Source organism: Abramis brama (genome assembly GCF_963993115.1).
Source record: "Abramis brama genome assembly, chromosome: 3".
In the NCBI taxonomy this organism is placed as follows: Eukaryota; Metazoa; Chordata; class Actinopteri; order Cypriniformes; family Leuciscidae; genus Abramis; species Abramis brama.
The window spans coordinates 33,561,703-33,586,604 of NC_139965.1; the positions used below are offsets into that span (position 1 = coordinate 33,561,703).

The 24,902-nt window shown below is 41.4% G+C and overlaps 1 protein-coding gene across 1 annotated transcript in view; it reads right to left on the reverse strand.

The window, feature by feature from the left end:
• itfg1 (integrin alpha FG-GAP repeat containing 1) overlaps positions 1-24,902 on the reverse strand; it is a 138,546-nt gene that overhangs the window by 111,070 nt on the left and 2,574 nt on the right. The window contains exons 5-6 of the mRNA XM_084109122.1: positions 22,814-22,888; positions 22,637-22,731 (exon numbers count right to left, since the gene is read on the reverse strand). Of these exons, the coding sequence (XP_083965248.1) occupies positions 22,637-22,731; positions 22,814-22,888 (170 nt within the window). The remainder of the gene's footprint in view (positions 1-22,636; positions 22,732-22,813; positions 22,889-24,902) is intronic.

Here is a 24,902-nt window from a genome sequence, read left to right on the forward strand (position 1 = left end):
ACGTTCGTCAAATCTGATTAAAGAAATAAATATATGGAAAAACAAGCTGTCTGATGTTTAATTTGTTGAACCACTGAATGCCAATGGAAAAAAAGGCCACTTCTGAGCATGAAACACTACTGCCACAAAAATCACTTTGCATAAAGAAACATTGTTACTGTTCAGGCTATATAAAGCTTGTCTTACAAGCTACAAAACAATGTGGTGCTAAAATCGCTGTGCTTCTATTTTCCGGCACACACAAAGCCAGTCGTGTCGCCAGAAGGGAAAATGAGACAGATCTCATTTATCTTCCACCATCACATGTGGAACAACATGGCAAGTGGAGTAATGACAATAGCATCCCTAAAAGTGATTACGTAAGTTCTCTTACGAGAGTTCTCTCGTACTGCGTTTTTACTAAAACGCTACGGGAAAAGTCTCTTTTCACGAAACACTGAAGCAAAAAATTATCCTTTAATTTTCATATATGTAAAACGCGTTGCAGCAGCAGTCAGCTATGGCGAGACGGCTTGCTCGCTCATTGGCTGCTCTGCGGCAACTGCATAAGCCTATCGAGCGAGGCCTGGGGTGACGTCAGGCCAATGAGGGCGCTTCGCGCCCTCCTCGCCACTTCCCGCCGAGACGGGCGTGGCTTACCTCTATAAAAGGAGCTCGAGAAGGCTGATTCACTTGATTTTAATCTCTTCAGCGAAGCGCACGCATCGCTGGATCACGAGGAAGCACGCGTCGTCTGATGCAAGCACTTCAGCGGGACGAGCCCTTGAAGCCGCTGGCCAACGCCGCCTTCTACCGCCGTACCTGCTGCGCTTTCCGACGCCATATCCTTTACATTCTTGTTCTTGTGTATGTGTGTGTGTGTGTGTTCGCTTTGCAACACGCACCCCTAAAAGAGCTGCGTCTTTTTCAAGATGCCTTCTCATGCAGCGCTCGCGCTCGCTGACGGCGAAACGCCTTCACTCCGAGCCAATTGCCTACGGTGACTCTGAGGACTCGCCGGGCATCCTTTCCGAGGCTGCCCTTCCTGGAAGCGGATGGCGGGATTAGTTTTTCTTTACGTTACAAGAAAAGCTACCCTGCCTCTGCACGCGTCATTCACCGGCGAAGGAGAAAAGAGTGTTCTTAGTCCCACCGTTGGTCGGTCTGACCTCTTTTCTCTCACATTTCTCAGTTCCCTGTTCGGCAACTGGAAATATTATTGCAGCAAGTGAGTCTGTTACACGCTTGCCTGCCAGCAAACGCCGAAGAATACATGTTGACGCCGCTTTCAAAAGCCTGTATCCCCCTGTGGCTCAGTGGTGGAATTATACGTTTTCCACACGGGGGACCGGGGTTCGTATCCCGGTCTAGCGGCATATATATTTATGCCGCCAATGCTTTGCTCTGTCAGTCCCCTGAAGGCGACTGCAGAGATGCATTTTGCAGCCAGCGAGCGCGTAGTACCCGCTTGCCTGCAACCGAACACCGTTTCTACGGTTCCCGTGCGTCACTGGCGAAAGGAGAATGGAGTGTTTTCAGCCCCGCTGAAACTGGGCGATATCCACTCTTCTCACATTCTGGCATTTTGCAGGCGTCTGAAAATGCAAATCACTCTGTCTGTTCCCCGAGAGACAACTGCAGACGTGTTTTTTGCTGCCCACGAGCACGTGGTACATGCCTGCAAGCAAACGCCAGTGTGGATAATACTCGCGCTGACTATATCTTTGTATCTTCACTGTGGTCCAGTGGTAGATTCTTAGACTTGCGCGCGGGGGATCCGAGGTTCGAACCCCAGGCCTGCCGGCAGAAAATATTTATGCCGCCGAATGCAAATCACTCTGTTTGTTCCCCGAGAGGCAACTGCAGACGTGTTTTTTGCTGCCCACGATCACGTGGTATATGCCTGCAAGCAAACGCCAGTGTGGATAATACTCGCGCTGACTTTGTCTATGTATCTTCACTGTGGTCCAGTGGTAGATTCTTAGACTTGCGCGCGGGGGATCCGAGGTTCGAACCCCAGGCCTGCCGGCAGAAAATATTTATGCCGCCGAATGCAAATCACTCTGTTTGTTCCCCGAGAGGCAACTGCAGACGTGTTTTTTGCTGCCCACGATCACGTGGTATATGCCTGCAAGCAAACGCCAGTGTGGATAATACTCGCGCTGACTTTGTCTATGTATCTTCACTGTGGTCCAGTGGTAGATTCTTAGACTTTCGCGCGGGGGATCCGAGGTTCGAATCCCAGGCCTGCCGACAGAAAATATTATGCCGCCGAATGCAATCACTCTGTTTGTTTCCCGAGAGGCAACTGCAGACGTGTTTTTTGCAGCCCACGAGCACGTGGTACATGGCCGGACTTCTACCGAAGCCCACACTTACTCACGGTATTTTCTGGTGTCCCGGCCACGGCTGATGGTGCTATAAGTGTAGTGTCGATGCCCACTCCTCAGTGCCCATCTCTACACACAAGCACAGCCCTACACTTAGGGCTCGCGCACATAAAATCGACTCTGGTCGATTGCGCTTCCAACATAGTGAAAGTGCCCGCACAAACACTATGTCTCACAGACCACAGGCTCTCTGTAAAAACGAGACCTGTGCGCGCTCGCTCTGCTCAGTCAGACAGCGCGCCCAAAGCAGTGAATGTGCCCGCTTCCCGCCCACATTTACTCGCAGACATGAGTCCCGCGGGACCCGCTCAGCCCTCCCTCACTCAGTCAAGCGCTGTAGTAAGGTCGAGGACGAGCGCTCTGCCCGCTGTAATAAGCGCGCCCCCCGCCTCGAATGCCACAGGCATAACGCCTACGTTATTGCGCCCCGAAGCGCCTCTGTCGCACGGCGAACAGAGCGCGCTTCGCATCCAGCCCTTAGCCAACCATGCAGAAGCATGGGCAGCGCTTCCAGGGGTTTCGGACTGGGTGCTAGGCATTATAAAGAGAGGCTTCTCGCTACAGTTTTGTCGACGCCCTCCCCGCTTCACAGCGCGCGTCCAACTACGGTGGTTTCAGAAGTAGCACACCTACTTCGCTCCGAAATATCAAAACTGATAAGCAAAGGGGCGATAGAGCGTCTGCCCCAAGCTCAAAGCGAAGGGGGGCTATACAACAGATACTTTCTAGTCCCCAAAAAGGACGATGGTATCAGACCCATACTGGATCTAAGACGGCTGAACAAAGCATTAGTGAAACGCAGTTTCAAAATGCTCACGACCAGGAAAATCCTCGCGCATGTTTGCCGAGGAGACTGGTTTATGTCAATAGATCTGAAGGACACGTATTTTCAAATACAGATAGCGTCACATCACAGGCGATACTTGAGATTCGCCTTCGAGGGTCAGACATACCAGTATACAGTCCTGCCGTTCGGTTTGTCCCTGGCACCTCGTACATTTACGAAATGCATGGACGCAGCGCTCGCTCCTCTCAGACTCAGAGGCATGCGAGTGCTGAACTATTTGGATGACTGGTTGATCCTAGCCCAATCACGATCTCAGCTCGTGGAGCACAGAACCATTTTACTCGATCACCTCGAGAATCTTGGTATCACGGTCAATTGGGCGAAGAGTTCACTGAACCCCAGTCAAACGATTTCGTTTCTGGGTATCGTTCTGGACTCGCAGTCTATGACAGCGCGGCTGTTGCCACAGCGCGTGCTGCACATTCAGCGCGCGGCGAAGTCTTTCCGCCGCAGCGCTTTCACCCCGCTCAGGAAGTTTCAAAGGATGCTGGGTCTTATGGCCTCAGCATCGTCAGTTCTCCGGCTGGGCTTGCTCCGCATGCGCCCGCTGCAGTTCTGGTTGAAAGCGCGGGTGTCCGGTCGATTATGCCTCAAGGTCGATCAGAACTGTGTTACAGCCCTGGTGCCTTGGATGGCGGACGACTGGTACCGATCAGGTGTAAGCCTGGGGACTTCCTCGGGAGTGAGGATGGTGTCGACAGACGCATCCACCTCGTTCTTCGGCCTGTGGTCGGAACGAGAAAAGCTCCAACACAAAAACTTAGAAATGCTGACAGTGCACAACGCGCTGACGCGTTTTTGTCCCCACATCAAGGACCAACACGTCATAGTCCGTTCGGACATCATGGCTGTGGTGTCCTACATAAATCGCCAGGGCGGTCTGAAATCCACATCCCTGTACAGGTTGGCGAAACGCCTCCTAATATGGGCTCAGCACAACTTACGCTCGCTGAGAGCAGTGCATGTACCTGGGCTTCAGAATGTGGGCCCAGACAGACTGTCCAGGAACAACGTTCCCCCGGGCGAGTGGTCTCTACACCCACAAACAGTCCGGCTGTTGTGGGAGAGATTCGGCAGAGCGGAGGTGGACCTATTCGCGTCCCACGAAAACGCCTACTGCCCTGCGTTCTTTTCAAAGAGCGATAGCGCGCTGTCCCGAAGGTGGCCGCGCTGCCCGCTATACGTTTTTCCCCCCGTCTCCCTCCTGCCACAGGTGTTGGAACGGGTCAGGGAAACAAAATGCCCAGTGCTGCTTGTAGCACCGTTCTGGAAGAACCAAGCATGGTTCCCAGTCCTGATGCAGTTAGCAGACATCGCTCCATGGCCAGTGCCGTTGAGGAGAGATCTCCTCTCGCAGGCCGGGGGCTCGATTTGGCACCCACACCCGGAGCTGTGGTCCCTTCATGTGTGGGCGCTCAACGGATATCCGTTGGTCTCGCAGAGGGAGTCATGAATACCATCACTCAGGCTAGAGCACCGTCGACTCGGCGGCTTTATGCTTCGAAGTGGTCGGTTTTCTCCGGCTGGTGTACAGCTCGGAGCCTATCACCCCTCGAATGTGAGGTAACGGAGGTTCTCTCCTTCCTACAAGAGCTGTTGGATAAGGGCAGATCCCCTTCCACGCTCAAAGTATATGTGGCGGCTATTTCAGCGTTCTCCGGTTCAACGCTGGGTCAGTCACTGGGAAGGAACGATTTAGTCATCCGCTTCCTCAGGGGAGCTAGGAGACTGAATCCACCCAGACCTCCTTCAGTCCCTATGTGGGACCTTTCTACGGTCTTGGCGGCCATGAAAGGTGCCCCTTTCGAGCCTATCCAGTCTATTAGCCTCAAACATTTGTCTTTCAAAACAGTGTTTTTGATGGCTCTCGCTTCAGTGAAGCGCATAGGCGATCTGCACGCGCTCTCCGTGAGCCCGGCATGCTTGGAGTTTGGTCCTAATGACTCTAAAGTCATACTCAAACCTAAGCACGGCTATGTGCCGAAATCCCTCAACACGCCTTTTCGGGCTCAGGTTATTTCCCTGTCTGCCCTGCCGGCATCGAGTGAGGAGGGGGACTCGAGTTTTCTTTGCCCTGTTAGGGCTTTAAGAGCTTATATGTCCCGCTCTGTTGTCTTCAGACAGACAGAGCAGCTCTTTGTCTCGTTCAGCGGACGTTCCAAAGGAATGGCTGTTTCGAAACAAAGTCTATCCAGATGGATAGTTGACGCCATAGCGCTGGCTTATACTGTCAAGGGCATTCAATGCCCGTTGGGAGTTAGAGCGCACTCTACGAGAGGCGTTGCCTCCTCGTGGGCTTGGTCTAGCGGGATTTCCCTACAGGATATATGTACGGCGGCAGGCTGGGCCTCTCCGTCTACATTTATCAGGTTTTATAACCTAGAGGTTCCCGCCTTACAGGCTAAGCTTTTGTCAGTGTAGTCGATTCAGCTGTCTAGCTAGACCTCTGAAATCGCAGGCGCAATGCGCTACCGACTATCTTGGGCAGAACTGTGTAAGACCCACATTTCCCACATTAGTTCAGGCTCCCTACCCTGTCTATGTGATGTCATATTCGCGTCTGTGGACATGTCTATATAAGGACGGAGGGAATCCCCTCTTGTCTTTAGACTCTCCCTGTGAGGTCGCGTTAAGCCTGCGGACGCTACAGTATAGGGAATTAAGGCTCCCCTCCCTTATTCCCTGACTCTGTGTGAGTCTATCTGGTGATTATGCACTGTATGCCTGAAATAGCTTCCGGTGATCGGTGTTTTTATCCCAGCACGCACAGCGTTTTACAAGGGGTTCCCGTAGCGTTTTAGTAAAAACGCAGTACGAGAGAACTCTCGTAAGAGAACGTACTCGGTTACTAACGTAACCTCGGTTCTCTCTAGAAGAGGGAACGAGTACTGCGTTCTCTGCTGTGCGTATGGTTCACTCTGGTTCGCTTCGGCGATCAAAATCAAGTGAATCAGCCTTCTCGAGCTCCTTTTATAGAGGTAAGCCACGCCCGTCTCGGCGGGAAGTGGCGAGGAGGGCGCGAAGCGCCCTCATTGGCCTGACGTCACCCCAGGCCTCGCTCGATAGGCTTATGCAGTTGCCGCAGAGCAGCCAATGAGCGAGCAAGCCGTCTCGCCATAGCTGACTGCTGCTGCAACGCGTTTTACATATATGAAAATTAAAGGATAATTTTTTGCTTCAGTGTTTCGTGAAAAGAGACTTTTCCCGTAGCGTTTTAGTAAAAACGCAGTACTCGTTCCCTCTTCTAGAGAGAACCGAGGTTACGTTAGTAACCGAGTACGATTTCAAACATTCATAAAATATAGGGGAAAAAAAACACACACACACACACACACACATATAAACTAGCTAACGTGCATTGCGAATCTGTGATACTGTGAGTCACAGCGGGGCTTGTGCATTTGGAGAGGGAAATTTTGGAGGGGGAACAGATTTCAATTATATCTAATGACAGAATTTAAACGAGCACCCAGCAAGAAGCACAGCAGTGGCCTGCACTCTTTCAGCTGAGAAATGTTGGAGAATCACTATTTTATAACTGCCTTTCCTGAGGCATTATGGGTAACAGCAGAAACGCAGGCAGAGATAGGCTCTCCGGGAAGAAGAGACAGCCGAGGAGAGATGCAAGAGCATCTGTCTCCAAAACTCCTTCAACTGCTACTGCCATCCTTTCCAGCACCCTCTTATTCAGAGCAAAGGGAAGGAAGAAGAGAGAGCAAAGCGAACGTGTTCAGCGGCAGACGTGACAACAAGAGGAGAGTGAAAAGAAAGGAGGAAATGAGTGAGAAAGCGAGATCAATAAAATCTACTCGGTTCCTCTGAGGTTCCTTGTTCGCACAGCATTATATTGTTTTGTAAGTTATGAAACTGATAAGCACACCAAAAAACAAATCCAGCATCACAACATGCAGAAGACTTACACTGGAGTGAGGTCACAAACAACGGCAGAATGATTTATTCAGTTTTCTACCATGACATTGTATAATGTAGTTGATTTTGAAGACAGACTATGCTCTAATAATGCTCTAATTGTTGCTACATTTGTCACTTCCAGGAAAATTATTCTGAGACATGAAGAATTGTGAAGGATGGCAATTTTAAGGATGGTTTCCTGAAAAAATGAAATGACTAAAATATACTCCTTATAGCAAATACTTCTAATAAGTAAAATATAATAATAACTAAGGGTGTTGAAATTAAGTGTTTCTACGATGCATCGCGATTCTGCATCGATGCAGTAATAGACCATAATCAGTTATAGCCTATTGACGTTTCTCTGATGTCATTCATCACATACGCGCTTCTCACACTAGCGTAAAATGGCGGAGGGAGGAGAAACACAAAAGTGAGTAATAAAAAAATGCACCCACTATTTTAACATTTACAGCCTGCGTGTGTGTGAGCGCAAGTGTGTGTGAGCGTTATTGCAACTTAAAGGGTTAGTTCACCCCAAAATTAGCATTTTTATTCATTAATTACTCATCCTCATTACATTGACGTAGTGTAAACAGTGCAGCGCTTCTAGGTTCTCACAATTGGCCGACGCTGGTCGTGTGTGAGCAAGCCAATAATGAGCCGATGTTCTGACGTAGAACCAAGGAAAAACAAACACAAAAAAGAAAGTTTCTCGTGGTAATCTTTAATTAAAATCTGAAAACATGGAATGGCGTTCCTTCTCTGATGACATCACTTTGACGGCTTGGGTTGAATATCCTTAACCACTCCCTTCCAACCGTCAGTCCGCTATGAGTGAGGGATAGAGAGGAGGTGCGCTAAAGTAAAACCCAGCCCTCTATTCAATAATCCGTTCAACTTGGAAATACGTCACAACACTGAAGTAAAGTCAGTTGCAATTTCTGGTTCATGGGGACTTTAACTAGAATATTTTACAGTACAAGTAACAAGTATATGACTTGTTGCTTTAAATAATCTACTGTTGTTTGGTTGAAATTACTTAGCAGTTCTTCTGAAAAAAACAAAAAAACATTAAGGATTTCCAGACCAAATACATAATTATTGAGCACGTTTACATACACACCAATACGCTGATAACCCGTTGTCTGGTTTTACATGCAAACCAATAACCTGACAATGCAAGTAAACTGCGTTTACAAGACTTTATCAATAAAATCAGGTTATTTCCTGGTAGTGATGTCAAAACAATTTGCGTATCTGACCCCGCATATTTCATTTGTTATGTCGGTTGTGATGTTAAATAAAGCAAAGAAGAATATTGCAACATGTCAAGGGGAAACTTACAGCTCATATATTATCCTCTCATGCAGTTACAGATGCAGCATTTTGACTGTACCACTTCTTCTTCTGCTGTATACGAAATGAAAGCACTTTTATCATTTTTTGTGGCCAAGAAAAGTCGATATACTGTATTTCCTCCTCCCTTACTGCAAAATGCTCGCTCTGGATGTGCTTAAATTCAAAGTAAGGACACGGTTCCTGTCACATATATCACACATGCACACTTCAATAAGCCAACAGAAAGCAGGTTAGTGTGTTTACATGCTGGGCGAAATCAGCGTAAGGGGCAAAAATCATTGACATGTATATTGTATGTTGTTGAAAGGCTGAAAAACATCAAGCTATATCACCCAGTAGGCTTGTCACGATAATTTGAGCTAACACTGTAATCACATACAGCAGTCTAAGTGACTTTAAAGCAAATATACAGAAATGCTCACATGTTTCTTTTACCAGTGCATGCGAGCTTACACAGTATGATACAAATATAATACACAAGTATTAATACTTGGAACATTAAATTCACTTCATTCTAAGCAGCAGAGGAAATCTTGCATATTTTTAACGTTTCGTATTCATTGCAAAAAATGACTTCTGCACTTGAGGTGGCTGGATTACAACATACTCCACGACAAAATTCACTTTCTTATACTACAACTGAATTACATTCTCTTTCAGCAGACAGATCCACCTCTCCACTAACAGACCTTTCACTCTCTCACACATACACAGAAATGTCCTTTAAAAGACATCCTCACACTTCCACACATTCATTCGATCTTTCTCTCCCACTAAGATTGTTCCATTACCGTGGAAGTTTCCTAGTCGGGGGCCAAATGCTATAGCTTGAAGATAACACATAATATCCTTCAACAGCATGATTCTCTAACAGAGAGTGAAACACAATGTAATGGACTTCCATTGCTATTCTCAGTGGTCATCTATGCTGTTTGGGATATGCGTTTTTGTCAGCTTTAATTAATTCTAAAAATCATACGCACCCATTTCACTCTTTCTTGGCTTTTTGCATGACTTAAAGTTTGAATATTTTATTTAAAGTGTAATTGCATGTGACTTCTAGCTTCTAGATCACATTTGCATATACCTTTCACAATCGGTTAATACATATCCTGACAAACTCAATGCTGATGAGAGGAAGTCATGATGGATTTTGTCACAGAGTGCATCGAACCGTCTGTCTGTCAAACATGCAGGGCTATGATGTGGGTGCAGTATTTCAGCATGAGAGCGAAACCCGAATCCCAAACACCATTATATTTTACAGATATGAGGAGGCGGTTTCCATGCCAACAGAGATAAGCACATACAGTACCTTCCATCCCAAAACTAACATATAGCTCACCAAAATGTCGACAGCAGGGCTGTGATGAGTTATTCTACAGCTGCTCTCTGCCTGCCATTAAATCAGACAATAAGCCTAAAGCATCTAATACAGTGACTTCCAAACCAGGAGGCATTTGAAATTCAATTTTGTTAAACCAATTAAAAAACACAACATTATAATAACATTACATATAATTAAAATATAATTAAATATATAATTAATAAAAACATAATTAAAATTACATATATATTATTTTAATGCAAAATTACATTAATTACATTTAATTACTTCTAAAACAAACAAACAAAAATCACAGTCACCTTGAGAGATAGAAAGAGATTTCTAGAAACACTTATGGTAATTCACAAGAGTGAATATTCAAAAACACAATACAAACATATCTTTACTCCACATCCACATTACTGTAAGATGCAAGGACATGCTATGTTGGGAATAGCACACTACTATTACTACACTATATAGTATATTTACTGCTGTTCACAGCAACTAAATTGTCTGTAAATGCAGATTCTGCAGCATAGAACACCCAAATAACCTAGTACATTTGCCAAAAAGTGCCACCTAAATTATTTTATTTAAATAATTATATTTACAAAATGCATTTATTCAAATTCCTTAGACTCAACATAAATCTGTTGATTGTAAAAATAATAATAATAATAATCAGTTAAAGGTATGAACATGATTTAGATACGGTTAACTGTGGAACAAGCAAGGTTCAATTTTGCCTGTTAAAATGTAAGAGACTGGTTTACATTTAATCAATTGGATTTTTTGATGACAAATATGTACGCATGGTTATTTACACAATTAGTTTATTTGTACCATTACATAAATCTTCTTTGCCTCCACGTCGTGCATTAAAATCGTTTAAGGCACAGCTAGCTGAGCATTATCCTGCTTATACCATGGTCATTGACAAGTTAAAGCTGTCATTGATGTTTGCAAACTTAATTTATTAATAAAAGTTGTGGGGCAGCATTAACAATAAATTTCTGTTTTGAGATTTTCATGGTAACAGTCTCAGAAAATATCACGGTTTCAAAGCATACAGTATTCAACAACAATCAATTATTATTATTATTATTATTATTATTATCATCATTATCTTTAGTTAAAATGACTGTTACATTAATGAAAACGGGTTTTTTTTGGTTGGACAAATGCTTTTAACTTAAAAGCATTTGTTTGTTTTGTTTATTCAAATTTCAATTGTCAAAAACATGTCTAATCTATTAAATTTAATAACTGATTATGGATTAGATTAACAACTTATTTTATCATTGATCATTTATTAAAATTAAGAATAATAGAGTCCTATGAAATGCATTTTATTCAGCAATCTTTTCGCACTTTTTATATTCACAGACACTAGACCATGTAGCGATTTGATTTATCGTACAGCTCTAATTTCAATTTATTCATCTATCCATCAATTTGCGCGTTTTTGCGTGACATCTGCATTATACTGTAAATTCCATTTTCACGACTGGAGTGGATTCCGAGATTCCCTCTGCATCACTGAAATCATACGGCCTTAAATATAAACAGGACATACTTTTATCTGCACGGAGGAATGGTGATCTCGAATATAGAAATATTTACAAATACATACAAATATTTAGACCTAATATTCAAGATTTCAGGGTACTGCTTCACTTACTACTTTTTAACATAGGAAGTATACAGTAAGCTATTTAATAAGTAGGCTATTATATGCACAGGAGGTATGCCATTCCGAACACAGCCCACGTTCAATATGGAGGCTAAAAAAATGCAGGTTTTCATGAGACAAAAGCACATCAGCTCTAAATGACAAAAGAGGGGAAGCAAAGGTGCTGATTGGTAGTTAATTACGATGCATTCACAACTTCTGAGCCCTCGTTAGTTCCAAACAATGCTGACATGCTGCACACCAAATGATCTCCATTATCATCAGCTCGCCTGCCGTGAGCAACTTCCTCCGCCTCTGAGGCACCATGCCGTCAGAGCGAGCAAAACCATTGCTTTCTCTCCCTATGTCTCAGCACATGCCAAAAGATGTAAGAACGAGACGCCTGAGCACATTATGGGCTGGAAGTTTTGCCTTCTGAAAGATACAGGCTGTTTTCACAGTAAAATGATCTCTTTCATTGTAAAAGATCAATGGAAAAAGAGATGCCTCATGAAATGACCCCTTTAAATTTAGATACAGCTGCAACATCAAACATTCAACAAAACAAATCATGCTAGCACCAAGCTATCAAAACCTCCAGTCTGCCCACTGTCTGAAAGCTTCAGAGGGCCCATCTTATATGTGGTTTGGCTGATGCCACGGGGCTGTTTCTAGATCTTTCTCCTGAGGTTCAAAAGGTGGAACGCTGCTTATTTGTACAGCTGTTACTCAGCCAACCATCCATGACTCCATCCATCTCTCATGCCCTTGAGGGAGTCAACGAAATACACTAGGCTGTCCTAAAGGGCCGAAATGTTGTCGATGAGATCAGACGATCACGACTTGAAGATGACAGGTGAATGAGACTTTGATAAATAGGCTAATGACAGAATGGAGTGTTTTGAGAGTGTCAAGACTGTAAAGTGAGCTGGAAGAACAAAGCTAAAGGACTTTGGACTGTCCTTTCAATGGAAAAGCTCTAAGAGGTTCTGCTGTCTTTAACCTCTCTTCTCCAGTTGAGCTGAGGACAGCCTTTGACATTATCAGAAAAAAAGTCATGTCACTCAACACTGAAAAAGATACCCCAGCCAAATGACATTCAGATGGCAGACTTAAAGCGTTTCTGACTCTGCAAATGACACCTTGAGACAGGACACGGACACCAAAACAGCCTGCACCATTGTAATGTACTGGCAGAGGCAGTTCGGCAAATCTGTAATTACATTCCTGAAGACTTCATCCTGAATTCTAAAGTCATGCTGACACCATGTCACTCCTTCTTTCAGGTGGAAGGCCACAGGCTATATCCTCTGAGATTAGCACAGCGTGGTCCCACTATAATCAGTAAGGTGCACTATTCACTTCAAACAGGCCATGAGGCGGAAACAGAGAAATAAAAGAGGCCGAGAACATGAGAGAAAGCTGCCTCTTTCTCAAGGTCAGTCCTTCATCAGAGTCATCTCTGCACGATGCCACAGCTGTGAGCATCACAATCTCTTTCTACCATTATAAACACACATACACACACACACACGCATAGACACAAACCTTAGCCCAGAAAAACAGAAAAATTGGGGTATTTCATGCATCCTGAATCTGAATCCATCCTGACGTTTCATTTGCCAACTCAAGATGCACTTCAGAAGACATAAACTCTCTGTATGGAAATTATATAATGAAACTCAGTGAGTTACTGAAAGGATAACAGAGATTCAAAAGGTTTTTCATTCAACCACCCAGTTTTAGCTTGTTAACAGACACGTATGCGTCACCTACATTTTGTAGATCTACGGCGGTTCCCTGACTGAGGATTTCTTCACAGTCTGTTGAGAGAATTGAACTAAATTAAATGAATATTGAATGGAATTAATCTCAGAGGAAACAAACTTCATCGAGCTGGCAGTCAGGAAATGTATAGGGAAAAACTTTTGGTGGGTCTGAGGGTTAAAGCAGGGCATTGAATCCAGGGCAAGGGAAGAATTGAAACCTATAAATAGATGCTACATAAGCCAATATCTAAGCCAACAAATCCGCCATGTTTCCCCTGTTTTTTTTCTTCCCTAAAGCACTTCATTCATAAGCATGGCGGCGCTGGCATAAAATGGAGAGATGCTATTCTGAGGGGTTATAATCTTATAAAACCATTACAAGAACAACATAGGTGGAGTGGAGGGGATTATGCCAGCACCACATACTCCTTATTCCATTTCGCTCACATTATGCTGGCAGAGAGAGAAACGGGCCAACTTATTGCACTAACAAGCTTAGATGCTCAGGCCACTGACAGCATTTTGTAACTGTCTGTTTTTGTTGGAATACAAAATAAAACAGTTACATGATGAGCAAATTTGTGGGATGCAGAGGAATGTTCATAAAATGTCACATTTTAACATTTCGAAATAAATCGAAATGGTGTGCCATGTCATTGCAGGAAGCAATGACGTCAAACACTGTGTGATGAGTTAATGCTCTATGTTTGAATATGGAGAGTAAATAACAATATACATTTTAAAGTTATGCAGACTATGGCACCCTGTACACCTGGCATTATTTTTATTTTTTTGGCCAGACTGCATTTACACCTTCATTCCAGAGTGACTTACAATGCCACTTACATTTCACTTAAGAGGTAGTGATAACTAAAACATATCTGATATTTATTGAATTTTAAAAACGTTTCCTATTTGATACATAAATCAGATATTGTTAATTTTTGATAATTTAGGGGAATACATTACATGAGCTCAGTGTCTGGTTTTTTTTCACACTGCAAAATAGTCAAATTGACGTACATGATTAATAGCAGTGGCGTAACCTCATTACACACTGCATACAGCTGAGTGAGGATAACAAAAACGAATCTGCATTCACATCTTCATTATATTAGGTCAAAATCTGTCTCAGACCACCTTCAAATGTGTTTTCAGTGATGTGATCACATTGTGTCTTGAGCTCCATTCAGACGTTAATTGTTTCTCATGGGGACGTCTGTAAAATTACATTTGCATGGCTTCTCAGTAATAAAACTCAAGCGTTCAGATGACGATTTATTCATGGTGGAGGAGCGAGTGATCCTACGAACCCGGAAATATGCTTCTCACGTCATATGGTCAGTCATGTGTTCAACATTTTATTTAAATATCCTTCTTAATAAGAAAATTGACACACTATGGTTGAAATTGTTGTCTGTCTTGCATTTTATTTCTCCAAAAAGGATGGATGTCATTTTAAATATGTGGAAATGAGCAGAAATAAGGTAACACAACCTCTTTTCTATGGAAGGTAAATATTTCACTTGGCTACTTTGTCAACTAGTAAAATTATCATTACACTAATTTATATAATATATATTTTTAAATTGCTTAAATTTTAAATTGCTGCCATAACTTTTATTTAACTTTTTAACTCCAATTTGCTATTAAGGAATGGTGATGTTATTTAAGAAATAAAAGTCGAAATGCCCATATGTGGATAAACAGCTTCAAAATTCAGCATTTTATCTTTCGAACGGAAAAATAAAAGAACACAGGCTTGGATCAACTTAAGGGTGAACTATCCTTAGACATCACATATTTGGAATGGTCTACCTATCATCAGGTACAACAGTATGTATATGTGGCATTGTGAAATCTCTCTTTCCCACCAGTTCAGCACAAGCTACTGAATATAAGCATACATGCCTAGCCTGCGACAACACACCACCAACATAATGCAAGTAATCATAATAGTTTTAAACAAGCACCCAGAGCACAAACAAAATGGCAGAAAAAAAAAAAAACCCGTGTGGGTGGATAAACTGGCCCTGGGGTGGCTGACAGTGAAAGAGAAGAGCGAAGACGGAGATAGTGGGAGAAAGAGAATCTGAGCCAGCTCAGGCAGGTTACTGAGTCTTCTAGGACATTGATCCTTTTAAACAGTCTCTTCCATTAGCTACAGCTACTAATTGAGTGAAGGACAAATAAAGTTACAGTCCTTCATTAATAAAAATGCTTCATTAATAAACACTGAACTAAATTAGGTTTGGTGCCTCTATTTTATCTGTTAGTATTAAGCATGCCTACTCTTCAGGAACAGATTAACATTGGTCATCAACTGTGTGGAACAACTTTAGCTCAGTATCAACAACACATCTGCTCCCTCGACTTTTATTTATCATGTAAATACTACAGCTTAGCTCTTTGATTTACTGCCAACTGTCTGGAAGGCACCGTATATCAGTTCTGTTCCTCCGAGCATGTTTACTGCTTATAAAACCGGGAGGCAGTGAAAAGACATACATATTGAAAAATAATGAGATCTCTACCCACATTGTTTCAAGCTATTTGTCAGTAAAGCTGTACCAGGTCTGTACAAGGAGGAACACCCAGTCATTGTGTTATCCACCTGCTATGTTCTGCAGATCTAGCAGACGTCTCTGGGGTGCCATACAATAAGCCTCACGGAAATGACTCCAAATCTTGATGGGTCCAAATTTATCCCTGTTAAAGAGTGGCATCTTCCTGCATCATCTGCAAAATCCAGCTACTTTATCGGATGATTCTCTTTTTGCAAAAACATAAATGAAAAGGCATTAAAGTCCCATTGGAAAAACAATAAAAAGCACAAAGAGGGACAGCACATGATCACGCCCATTTGGCCTGAAGTAGCCTAAATGTTCAACTGCGAGTGTTAGTCTGGAAGACTGCTGCAGAAAATGATTTGCTGAACTTCCCACTTCAGCAGTCCCCTAATGTGGAAAATCTGTTTCCTTTACATTGCACGACAATTAACTCAGCGCTCACTCTCAGAGAGATTTCAAGTCTAATTGGCTGCAGTTTGGAGCATTGCAACACAAGGTTGCCTAGCAACCAGTCAGAAGGCAGAATTGGTGTCTTTTGTGCATATTTGCGCATAATGACATTTATAATTATTTGGCAATTACTCTCCGTTTTTAACGAGGCTGCACACTCTGAATCCGGGGGTTATCGAGGAGATTATGAAGATGTGAAAATGCGATCCAGATGCCAGTGGCATCTCTATGTTGATGGAGAGATACATAAAACAGAAGAAGAAGAAAAAAAAAGGAATGAATATTCGTCATAAGGACTTATTGAATGTAAGGGCCTTCTCCATGTTCATTTTGCTGCTATTCTCTTTACCATTCCTTTGGCTACACGCTGTAAAAAAATATTGTTAGTTTAACTTAAAGTAAGTTACATGGTGCCTTAAATTTTTTAGTTAATTGAAATACTTTTTTTTGTTTTGTTAATACCATGGTTTAATATATTACTCAAAATATTATGTTATCACATTAATCATCTAAGTTGATTTTGACAATAGAAAAAATGTATATGCGATAAATCATGAAACATTTTTTTTACAGTAGCATTAGCCATACCTGAGCCATTAGAGCTGCTCAAGCACGGCAGCATAGCCTATTAGGAACACGTTTAAATGGACTTGATCATTCACCTTTGTCTGAAGTAATTGAACACAGCAGACGACAGGACCATTTAGAACAAACACTAAAAGCGCATGAAACGGTCAAGTGTACTTAAAGTTACAATAACGCTCACACACACACACTCACTCTCAAAGGGAACACAAACGCATGCAGCCTCGTACACACTCCTGCACATACACGCATGCACACGCTCGCAGCCTCGCACACACACTTGAGTTCACACGCTGTAAATGTTAAAATAGTGGGTACATTTTTTATTACTCACTTTTGTGTTTCGCCTCCCTCCGTTATTTTATGATAGCGCGACAAGTGACGAATGACGTCAGACGGTCAGAGAAACGTCAATAATCGATTATGGTCTTACTGCATAAGATGCAGTAATGCAAAGATTAATTTCAACACCCCTAGAACAAACATATAATTTCCAACGCGTTCTGGGATGCCATTAAAATAAACCATTCACTTGTTTCCGATCCTTCTGAAGTCTGTACAGAGACTAGGGCTGGGCGATATGGCCTAAAAATATAAAAAAATCCCCCATTTTTTTCCCCTCTACTTAACATCAATCTGCAGATGACAAAGAAATTGTTCAAAACAAGTTAACTTTATTTTGTTTTGATTTTCCCTTCTGTGATTTGATCTGGATTTCCCCCTTAGGGTTAAAGTGCAATCAGAAACAACAAGCCAAAAAGACAAGATGGCAGGACTTTGTAAACAGTGAAAATGTAACATAACATAATAAGTGTATTGTGATTGTCAAAACATTTGGTAACTAAACAGAATTTTATTATGTTTAGTGACAACACAATGTTTACATGGTACAATGACTGGTATGCTACTGTTTTAATTATTGCTTGACACAAATTTCACAATTTCAATTCAATTGTAATTGTACTTGTAATTTGATACTGATCTTGATTCACTATCGATTCCTTTGGATAAATATTAGGTACAGTAGATACGTTAATGTGTTAAGTAAATTTTTCTCCAAAAAAATCTCACCTAATGCTGTAAACATACAGTGCCCTGTCAGCTGGTATTATTATTAAAGGTTAAAAATAACATCTCAAATTAAATATAATGCGTTTTTTATAATAACAACGTTATAGTATTTTAATGATATAGGTAAAAATATAATAAATATGTAATATAGCTATCATATTTAGCAAAATACTCCTCTCTATAGCAATTATTTTAAGTCCAACTAACGTGCTATGGTCATTAAATGGCTTTCCTGAAGTAAATGTAACGTTACGTGACACATTGCTCTCTAGCTGTTTTATTGACCTCTTTCCGCAGTTGAAAAACACTGATCGATGGATTTTATTACATTTCAGTAAGTTGAACTGTATCTTTTCAATTACCTATTGATCATTTGTGTTTATTTACTATTAACTAGTAGTAAAGAGTAACAGATGATCTGTTAACGTGCCGCTTGAACTGAGATCTGTCAGCGCTCTTTCACGTCACATTTACAAGCGTCAAAACTGTGTTTATTGTTTGAATTTTGTAATTAAATTGACAGAATCTGAGAGCTGAGAATTTGTTTCATATCAAAAGTAACCTGCTCTGTTTAGTCTGTCGGTGTCAGTGTCCTCTTTGCTTCGCGATTTTTCTCTGCATGGATGTGTGGCGTGAGAGTGTGTAAAAAGTGACAATTGCGTGGTGAATTTGTGAGAGTTGGCAGCCCTGCGGATTCAGTTTGTAAATGTTTTTGGCGGGTGTGCTTGTGCTGCCGCGGTCTTGTTCATTTGCCATGTTGTTTGTGTATCTCTATGGCAAACGCTGAGCCCATTCGGAACTACGGGAGCCCAGAGGGGAGCGTCGGCGGATGTTAAAGAGAAAACAGATTTTCATTCAAACAAGTCGATGTAAACTACACATTCGAGTTGTCGCCCAGCCCTAACAGAGACTCAAACGAGCTGTTTAAACTGGACACGTCAAAGCGAACGTTCTATGGTACGATGATGTATAAATCTTCGTCAATGTCTTTCTCAAGAGGATGTGACGTCACAGGTCACCCAATATCAGAACGTGCTGTTTTTGGAGCTGGATTAAATAAATGCTTTGTTTATAATGAGGAGGACGTTTTAAGCTATGAAACTCACAGGATGTTTTAATGGTACAAAGACCTTTTATATGTCAAAAGATCAAGGCAAATTTGATTTTTCATGTCATTAAAGTTTAAACTTTAAAGCTTAAATGAGGCCTTGACACAACTTCTAGCTGATGCAGCAATGCAGTGGATGTTATGGTTTCACATGTGCGGCTTTTACCTGCCACCCCAAAATTATTATTAAATTGTGAATGAACCCAGCATCTTAGATCTAGATTCCATTCTAACGAATGGAAAAATAAGAAATCATCTCTTATGGAAACCTCAAGGCAAGCCAGAAGGCAGTGGCACAGCCTTCAGTTCCAGCTGATCTCTCTTCCTGAAAGCCTCTACTTACCCCCACTGAGGTCTTTTCCTTACACCAACTCTTACCACAGAAGACAGCCATAATTGTAGAGAAAGTGGTAGATGATTTTGACGTGGGTGTGCTCTTTTTTCCCCCTCTTGGGCTGTTGTTAATCTGCTGTGATTTTCTCAAAGCTGTTGAGGTCCAGAGAGGCTTTCTTGGTCCTGTCTGCCAATCAGACCCAACAGCACGACCATTCGTGTGGCAGCAGAACAGCCTCCAGATGGTTTGGGGGTGGCAGTGATGCCAGTCTTCCATTGAGAGGGTGGGAGATATGTGCTGTAGTGGCTCAGGGGCTTTGTTTTAGTATGGATGAATTGTGCTGGTCCATATTGGCTAGTAAATTACTTTTTGACCTCTTTAGCCTTTCCGAGATGAGATGCTTAAGTCTCTTTTGGTCATTGTGACAGACACATGACCACTCCAGGTCTCAAATACACTAATGGACAGAAAGACTTTCACATAATTCTACAAGAGGCCATTCAAATCTGTTTTCATCCTTTAGAAGCACATAGTGCAGAGGATTATTACAGTCAATTTTATGTGACTGACAGTCAAGCTTAACAGGAAACTCTTAACCGGCTTTGAATTCATAAACAGCTCTTGAGAGATCATTTGATTTAAACGGGTTCAGAAAAAAAAAAAAAAAAAAAAAAAAAAAAACATCAGGATAGTCAGAAGCACCTTGCAATAAAGGGGATGCTGAAATCAAGTGTGCCACACAAGTCCTGAAAAGTAAAGCCAAAAAGTTTGTTGGTCATAAACCCCGCCCTCTCCATGTAGTCTAATTGGGACGCAAGACAAACTAAGCAATCAAATTATACTTTAAATAAATTTTTTTCCAAAGTTGGTTTGTCATTTTATGTAGCATTTATCACGATGATGTAAGTTCAAGTGTTCGCTTTTTAAAAATAAGTTTTAGTTTTAGTTAATTTTAGTTAATTATTTGATTCTATTAAAAAGGGGGTGTGACGTCATGATTGACAGCTGAGATTGACAGCTTCTCTGAGCAAAGTAGTCACTGAGGCACCAACGCAATCTTCAGGAGGAGATTGGAGCTTTAACTTTAATTTCTACATTTCCATAACGGCTTAGCTATTTCATTTGCAGTAAACTGTACTAACCGAATCTGCAGGAGTCTTTTCTACAATGGAAGAGAGTGAAGGTGTCGTGAGTGAAGGTCATCTTTTTTTACAGTCTATGGCTGAAATGCACAACTCTGCTGGCTTCACTAGTTATGATGATTCTGAGCCACTATAGACAGTACAGCCTTTCAACAGGACAAATAACGACATTATATAGGCAAGAAAACAACAGTACTAGTATCTTTTTGGCTACATTCAGACTGCAGTTGATTTTTCTGAAATTGACAGTCATAATTGAATTACCCATGATGGATTGAATTACCATGATTACCCAATATTTTACAAGTTATATTATTTGAAAAAAGGTCACTAAGGCTGCATATGAGCAAAATATAGTAAATAGTAAAATTGTCAAATATTATTACAGTGTAAAATAATGTTTTTCTATTTTAATGTAATTTAAAATGTCATGGAAAACTGAATTTTCGGTCACATGATCCTTCAGATATCATTCTTATTAACATTCCTTATTAAAACAGTTGTGTAGCTTAATATTTTTTCAATTGACCATTTTCAATTTTAATATATTTTAATATATTTTTTAAAATGTCTATAACTGTCGTTTTGATCAAATGAATGCATCCTTGCTGAATAAAAGTTCTAATTTTAGGGCCACATTTAAACAAATGATGAATTCCACAGCATGCTAAAGTTAAAATACGCAACACAACACATCATAAATACCGAGAGAGTTGCAGTAGTTCACACACACACTCCCCACTAGACCTACTATAAAAATGGGCCAGTATTTCCAAGATGAAAAACAACACTCAGGAAGCATCCCATCTTGATGACAGGATTACAAGGGGAGAAAAAAAGCCTGACAAAGACAATCTGCAGAATGAAGAATAATTGTAAAACTAAGCTGTTCAGCTGCGTAGAAAACGTGAATATCTGTTGGTCTCAGTCACGTTGAATATTGATCAAATGTAGGCCTACATTTGCATGGGTATGTGGGGCGGTTTAGTGGGGCTGATACCACAATTTTAGATTCCAGTGCAATTCTTGATTCCAGTTTCGAGACCATAGCAAAAACTATGAAGGTAAAAGAGTATAAAAACTCGAGAGCATGTAGATGTGAATCTGAGAACTAGTACAATAAATATTTGTACTTGTACGCTAAAATTTACACTCACAGCTCTGATGTGAAAACCTGTAAAATAAAAATTGTTTTTTGAAGTTGAATGTTGAGATTTGCACTTGCAGACAATAATCACAAACCTGTATTCTGAATTTGAAGTTGCAGGCAAGTCACAAATGTGTAAAATGTCATTCACAGAAATACAATGACAGACACAAACTTGTAGTACATAATTGCACTTATTCTTACATTCACATTCACAGTACAAGACCAAATAGGCATTTGTAACTTCTCAAATCAGTCACTGCAACTTCAAATCTTCGAGCCTCGACTGTCTTGACGGCCTCGGGGACGTTCTAAAACGCCACGCCTTTCTCTCTCACCGCCACTGAGTTTGCAAGTGCACAAGTTAGTTTTGCATCAAATATATAATACAAGTTTGTGTGTCATTGTATTTGTAAGACTGTTGAGTAAGTCATTGAATCATTCATTCAAACGATTCGTTCATTCAGTAATGAAACACCTCTGTGTTTTGAGAAGCAAAGAAAACATTCATATGTCTTTGTTTGGAACTATTTTCGATTTTATTTTGCGAAATAGAGCAAAAACAGCCAATACTGTGTCTAAAATGTAAGTCACTTAATATAAACCGTTTAATGCACAGGTAGTTATAGTCATTTTATTCTCTGTTCTATATTAATGCGCTGCTTTCATTAAAGCACACACATAATTTTAATTAATTGTAAAATGTGACAATCTGTTGTTTCAACAAAAAGCAATTTTAGAAACAGGTATTTTCTAATACGCCTGAGTGTCTGATGTGTTAACAATCAAAGAGGTATTCCTAGCATTCCTAATTCATAAATAAATCAAGCAGCACTCTAGGCCGTTTCTCTGCAAATGGGCATCTTCAGCAATTCTCTAAATCAACCCACAGAGCAGCTGACCTTTCAATAGCTTCTCTGACACTTCAAAAGACTTAGTGGAGGAAAGACCAAAGTAGCATTACTCACCGGCAGTGAAGTCCTTGTTTAGGTCGATGAAAGCATTGGAATGAGGGATGCGCATTTTGACATCATGTTTGAGAGCCTTCTCACAGTTTTGTTTTCTGATAAATGATAAAACAGCATGGTTTGTACACTGTGCATTTGTTTTTGTGGTACAGGCAGAAAAACCAAAATAAAGCTTACCTTGTCCTGAGATAGCAAACCTCTGATGAACCATTAACAGATCCAAAAATGTCTGGAATCATGTCCCCATTAAAGCTGTATGTGGAAAAGAAAAAGCGGCATTAGACCCCTGCAAAAGCAGAAACTTAACAAGGGAAGCTTGTATTTGTACACTGAGAGGATGAGGACTACAAAACTTGAACAATGACACAATGACTGTGTTTAAAATGATTACAATTCTCATCAGTGATTTGTGGTGTTTAAGACCAAGATTATATATAAATATTATATAATATTACCACTAGGGCTGAGTTGAAAAATATTGATTTCTCGATTTGAATTGATTCTCATTTCGATGAACTAAATTCGATTTCTAAATTTAAGATCCAATCTTTTAGTCTATGCTGTTTTCCATGGATGCGTGAACAAAACTTAACTTAATATTTTTTGTAGCGCACCTCCCATCAAATTCTGATTCAAAATTCAAACAGTAAATAGCATTTTGCCGATCTTAAATGTGGCATGACAGATCGCAGTAGAACTGATCATCTCTTGCGTTTTACTAAACGTAGACATGAGTGAACATCAGATGTTGAAAGATACAGTACAACTTACTGAAATGTAACCGCTCAATCAGTGTTTCAACCACAGAAAGACGTTAATAAGACAGCTTGTAAACCATGTCACATAACATTACATAAAAAAGACATTTAATGACCATAACGTGATAGTTAAATAGAAATCTGCCTTATGTGCAATTTAAAATCTGCCTTATGTGCAATTTAAATGTTTTTATACAAATCAGTTGTCAATTGTAATGCCTAATTGTGCCATGTATGACAGGGTTCCCTTCCCTGTATAGTCTACAGAACTAGTTGATTTTTTTCTTGAGAAATACAGTGAGGAAAATAAGTATTTCAACACCCTGCTATTTTGCAAGTTCTCCCACTTAGAAATCATGGAGGGGTCTGAAATTGTCATCGTAGGTGCATGTCCACTGTGAGAGACATAATCTAAAAAAAAAAAAAACCCAGAAATCACAATGTATGATTTTTTAACTATTTATTTGTATGATACAGCTGCAAATAAGTATTTGAACACCTGAGAAAATCAATGTTAATATTTGGTACAGTAGCCTTTGTTTGCAATTACAGAGGTCAAACGTTTCCTGTAGTTTTTCACCAGGTTTGCACACACTGCAGGAGGGATTTTGGCCCACTCCTCCACACAGATCTTCTCTAGATCAGTCAGGTTTCTGGGCTGTCGCTGAGAAACACGGAGTTTGAGCTCCCTCCAAAGATTCTCTATTGGGTTTAGGTCTGGAGACTGGCTAGGCCACGCCAGAACCTTGATATGCTTCTTACAGAGCCACTCCTTGGTTATCCTGGCTGTGTGCTTCGGGTCATTGTCATGTTGGAAGACCCAGCCTCGACCCATCTTCAATGCTCTAACTGAGGGAAGGAGGTTGTTCCCCAAAATCTCGCAATACATGGCCCCGGTCATCCTCTCCTTAATACAGTGCAGTCGCCCTGTCCCATGTGCAGAAAAACACCCCCAAAGCATGATGCTACCACCCCCATGCTTCACAGTAGGGATGGTGTTCTTGGGATGGTACTCATCATTCTTCTTCCTCCAAACACGTTTAGTGGAATTATGACCAAAAAGTTCTATTTTGGTCTCATCTGACCACATGACTTTCTCCCATGACTCCTCTGGATCATCCAAATGGTCATTGGCAAACTTAAGACGGGCCTTGACATGTGCTGGTTTAAGCAGGGGAACCTTCCGTGCCATGCATGATTTCAAACCATGACGTCTTAGTGTATTACCAACAGTAACCTTGGAAATGGTGGTCCCAGCTCTTTTCAGGTCATTGACCAGCTCCTCCCGTGTAGTTCTGGGCTGATTTCTCACCTTTCTTAGGATCATTGAGACCCCACGAGGTGAGATCTTGCATGGAGCCCCAGTCCGAGGGAGATTGACAGTCATGTTTAGCTTCTTCCATTTTCTAATGATTGCTCCAACATTTTCCATTTTTTTTTCAATTTCCCCGTAGCCCTTTCCAGCCTTGTGGAGGTGTACAATTTTGTCTCTAGTGTCTTTGGACAGC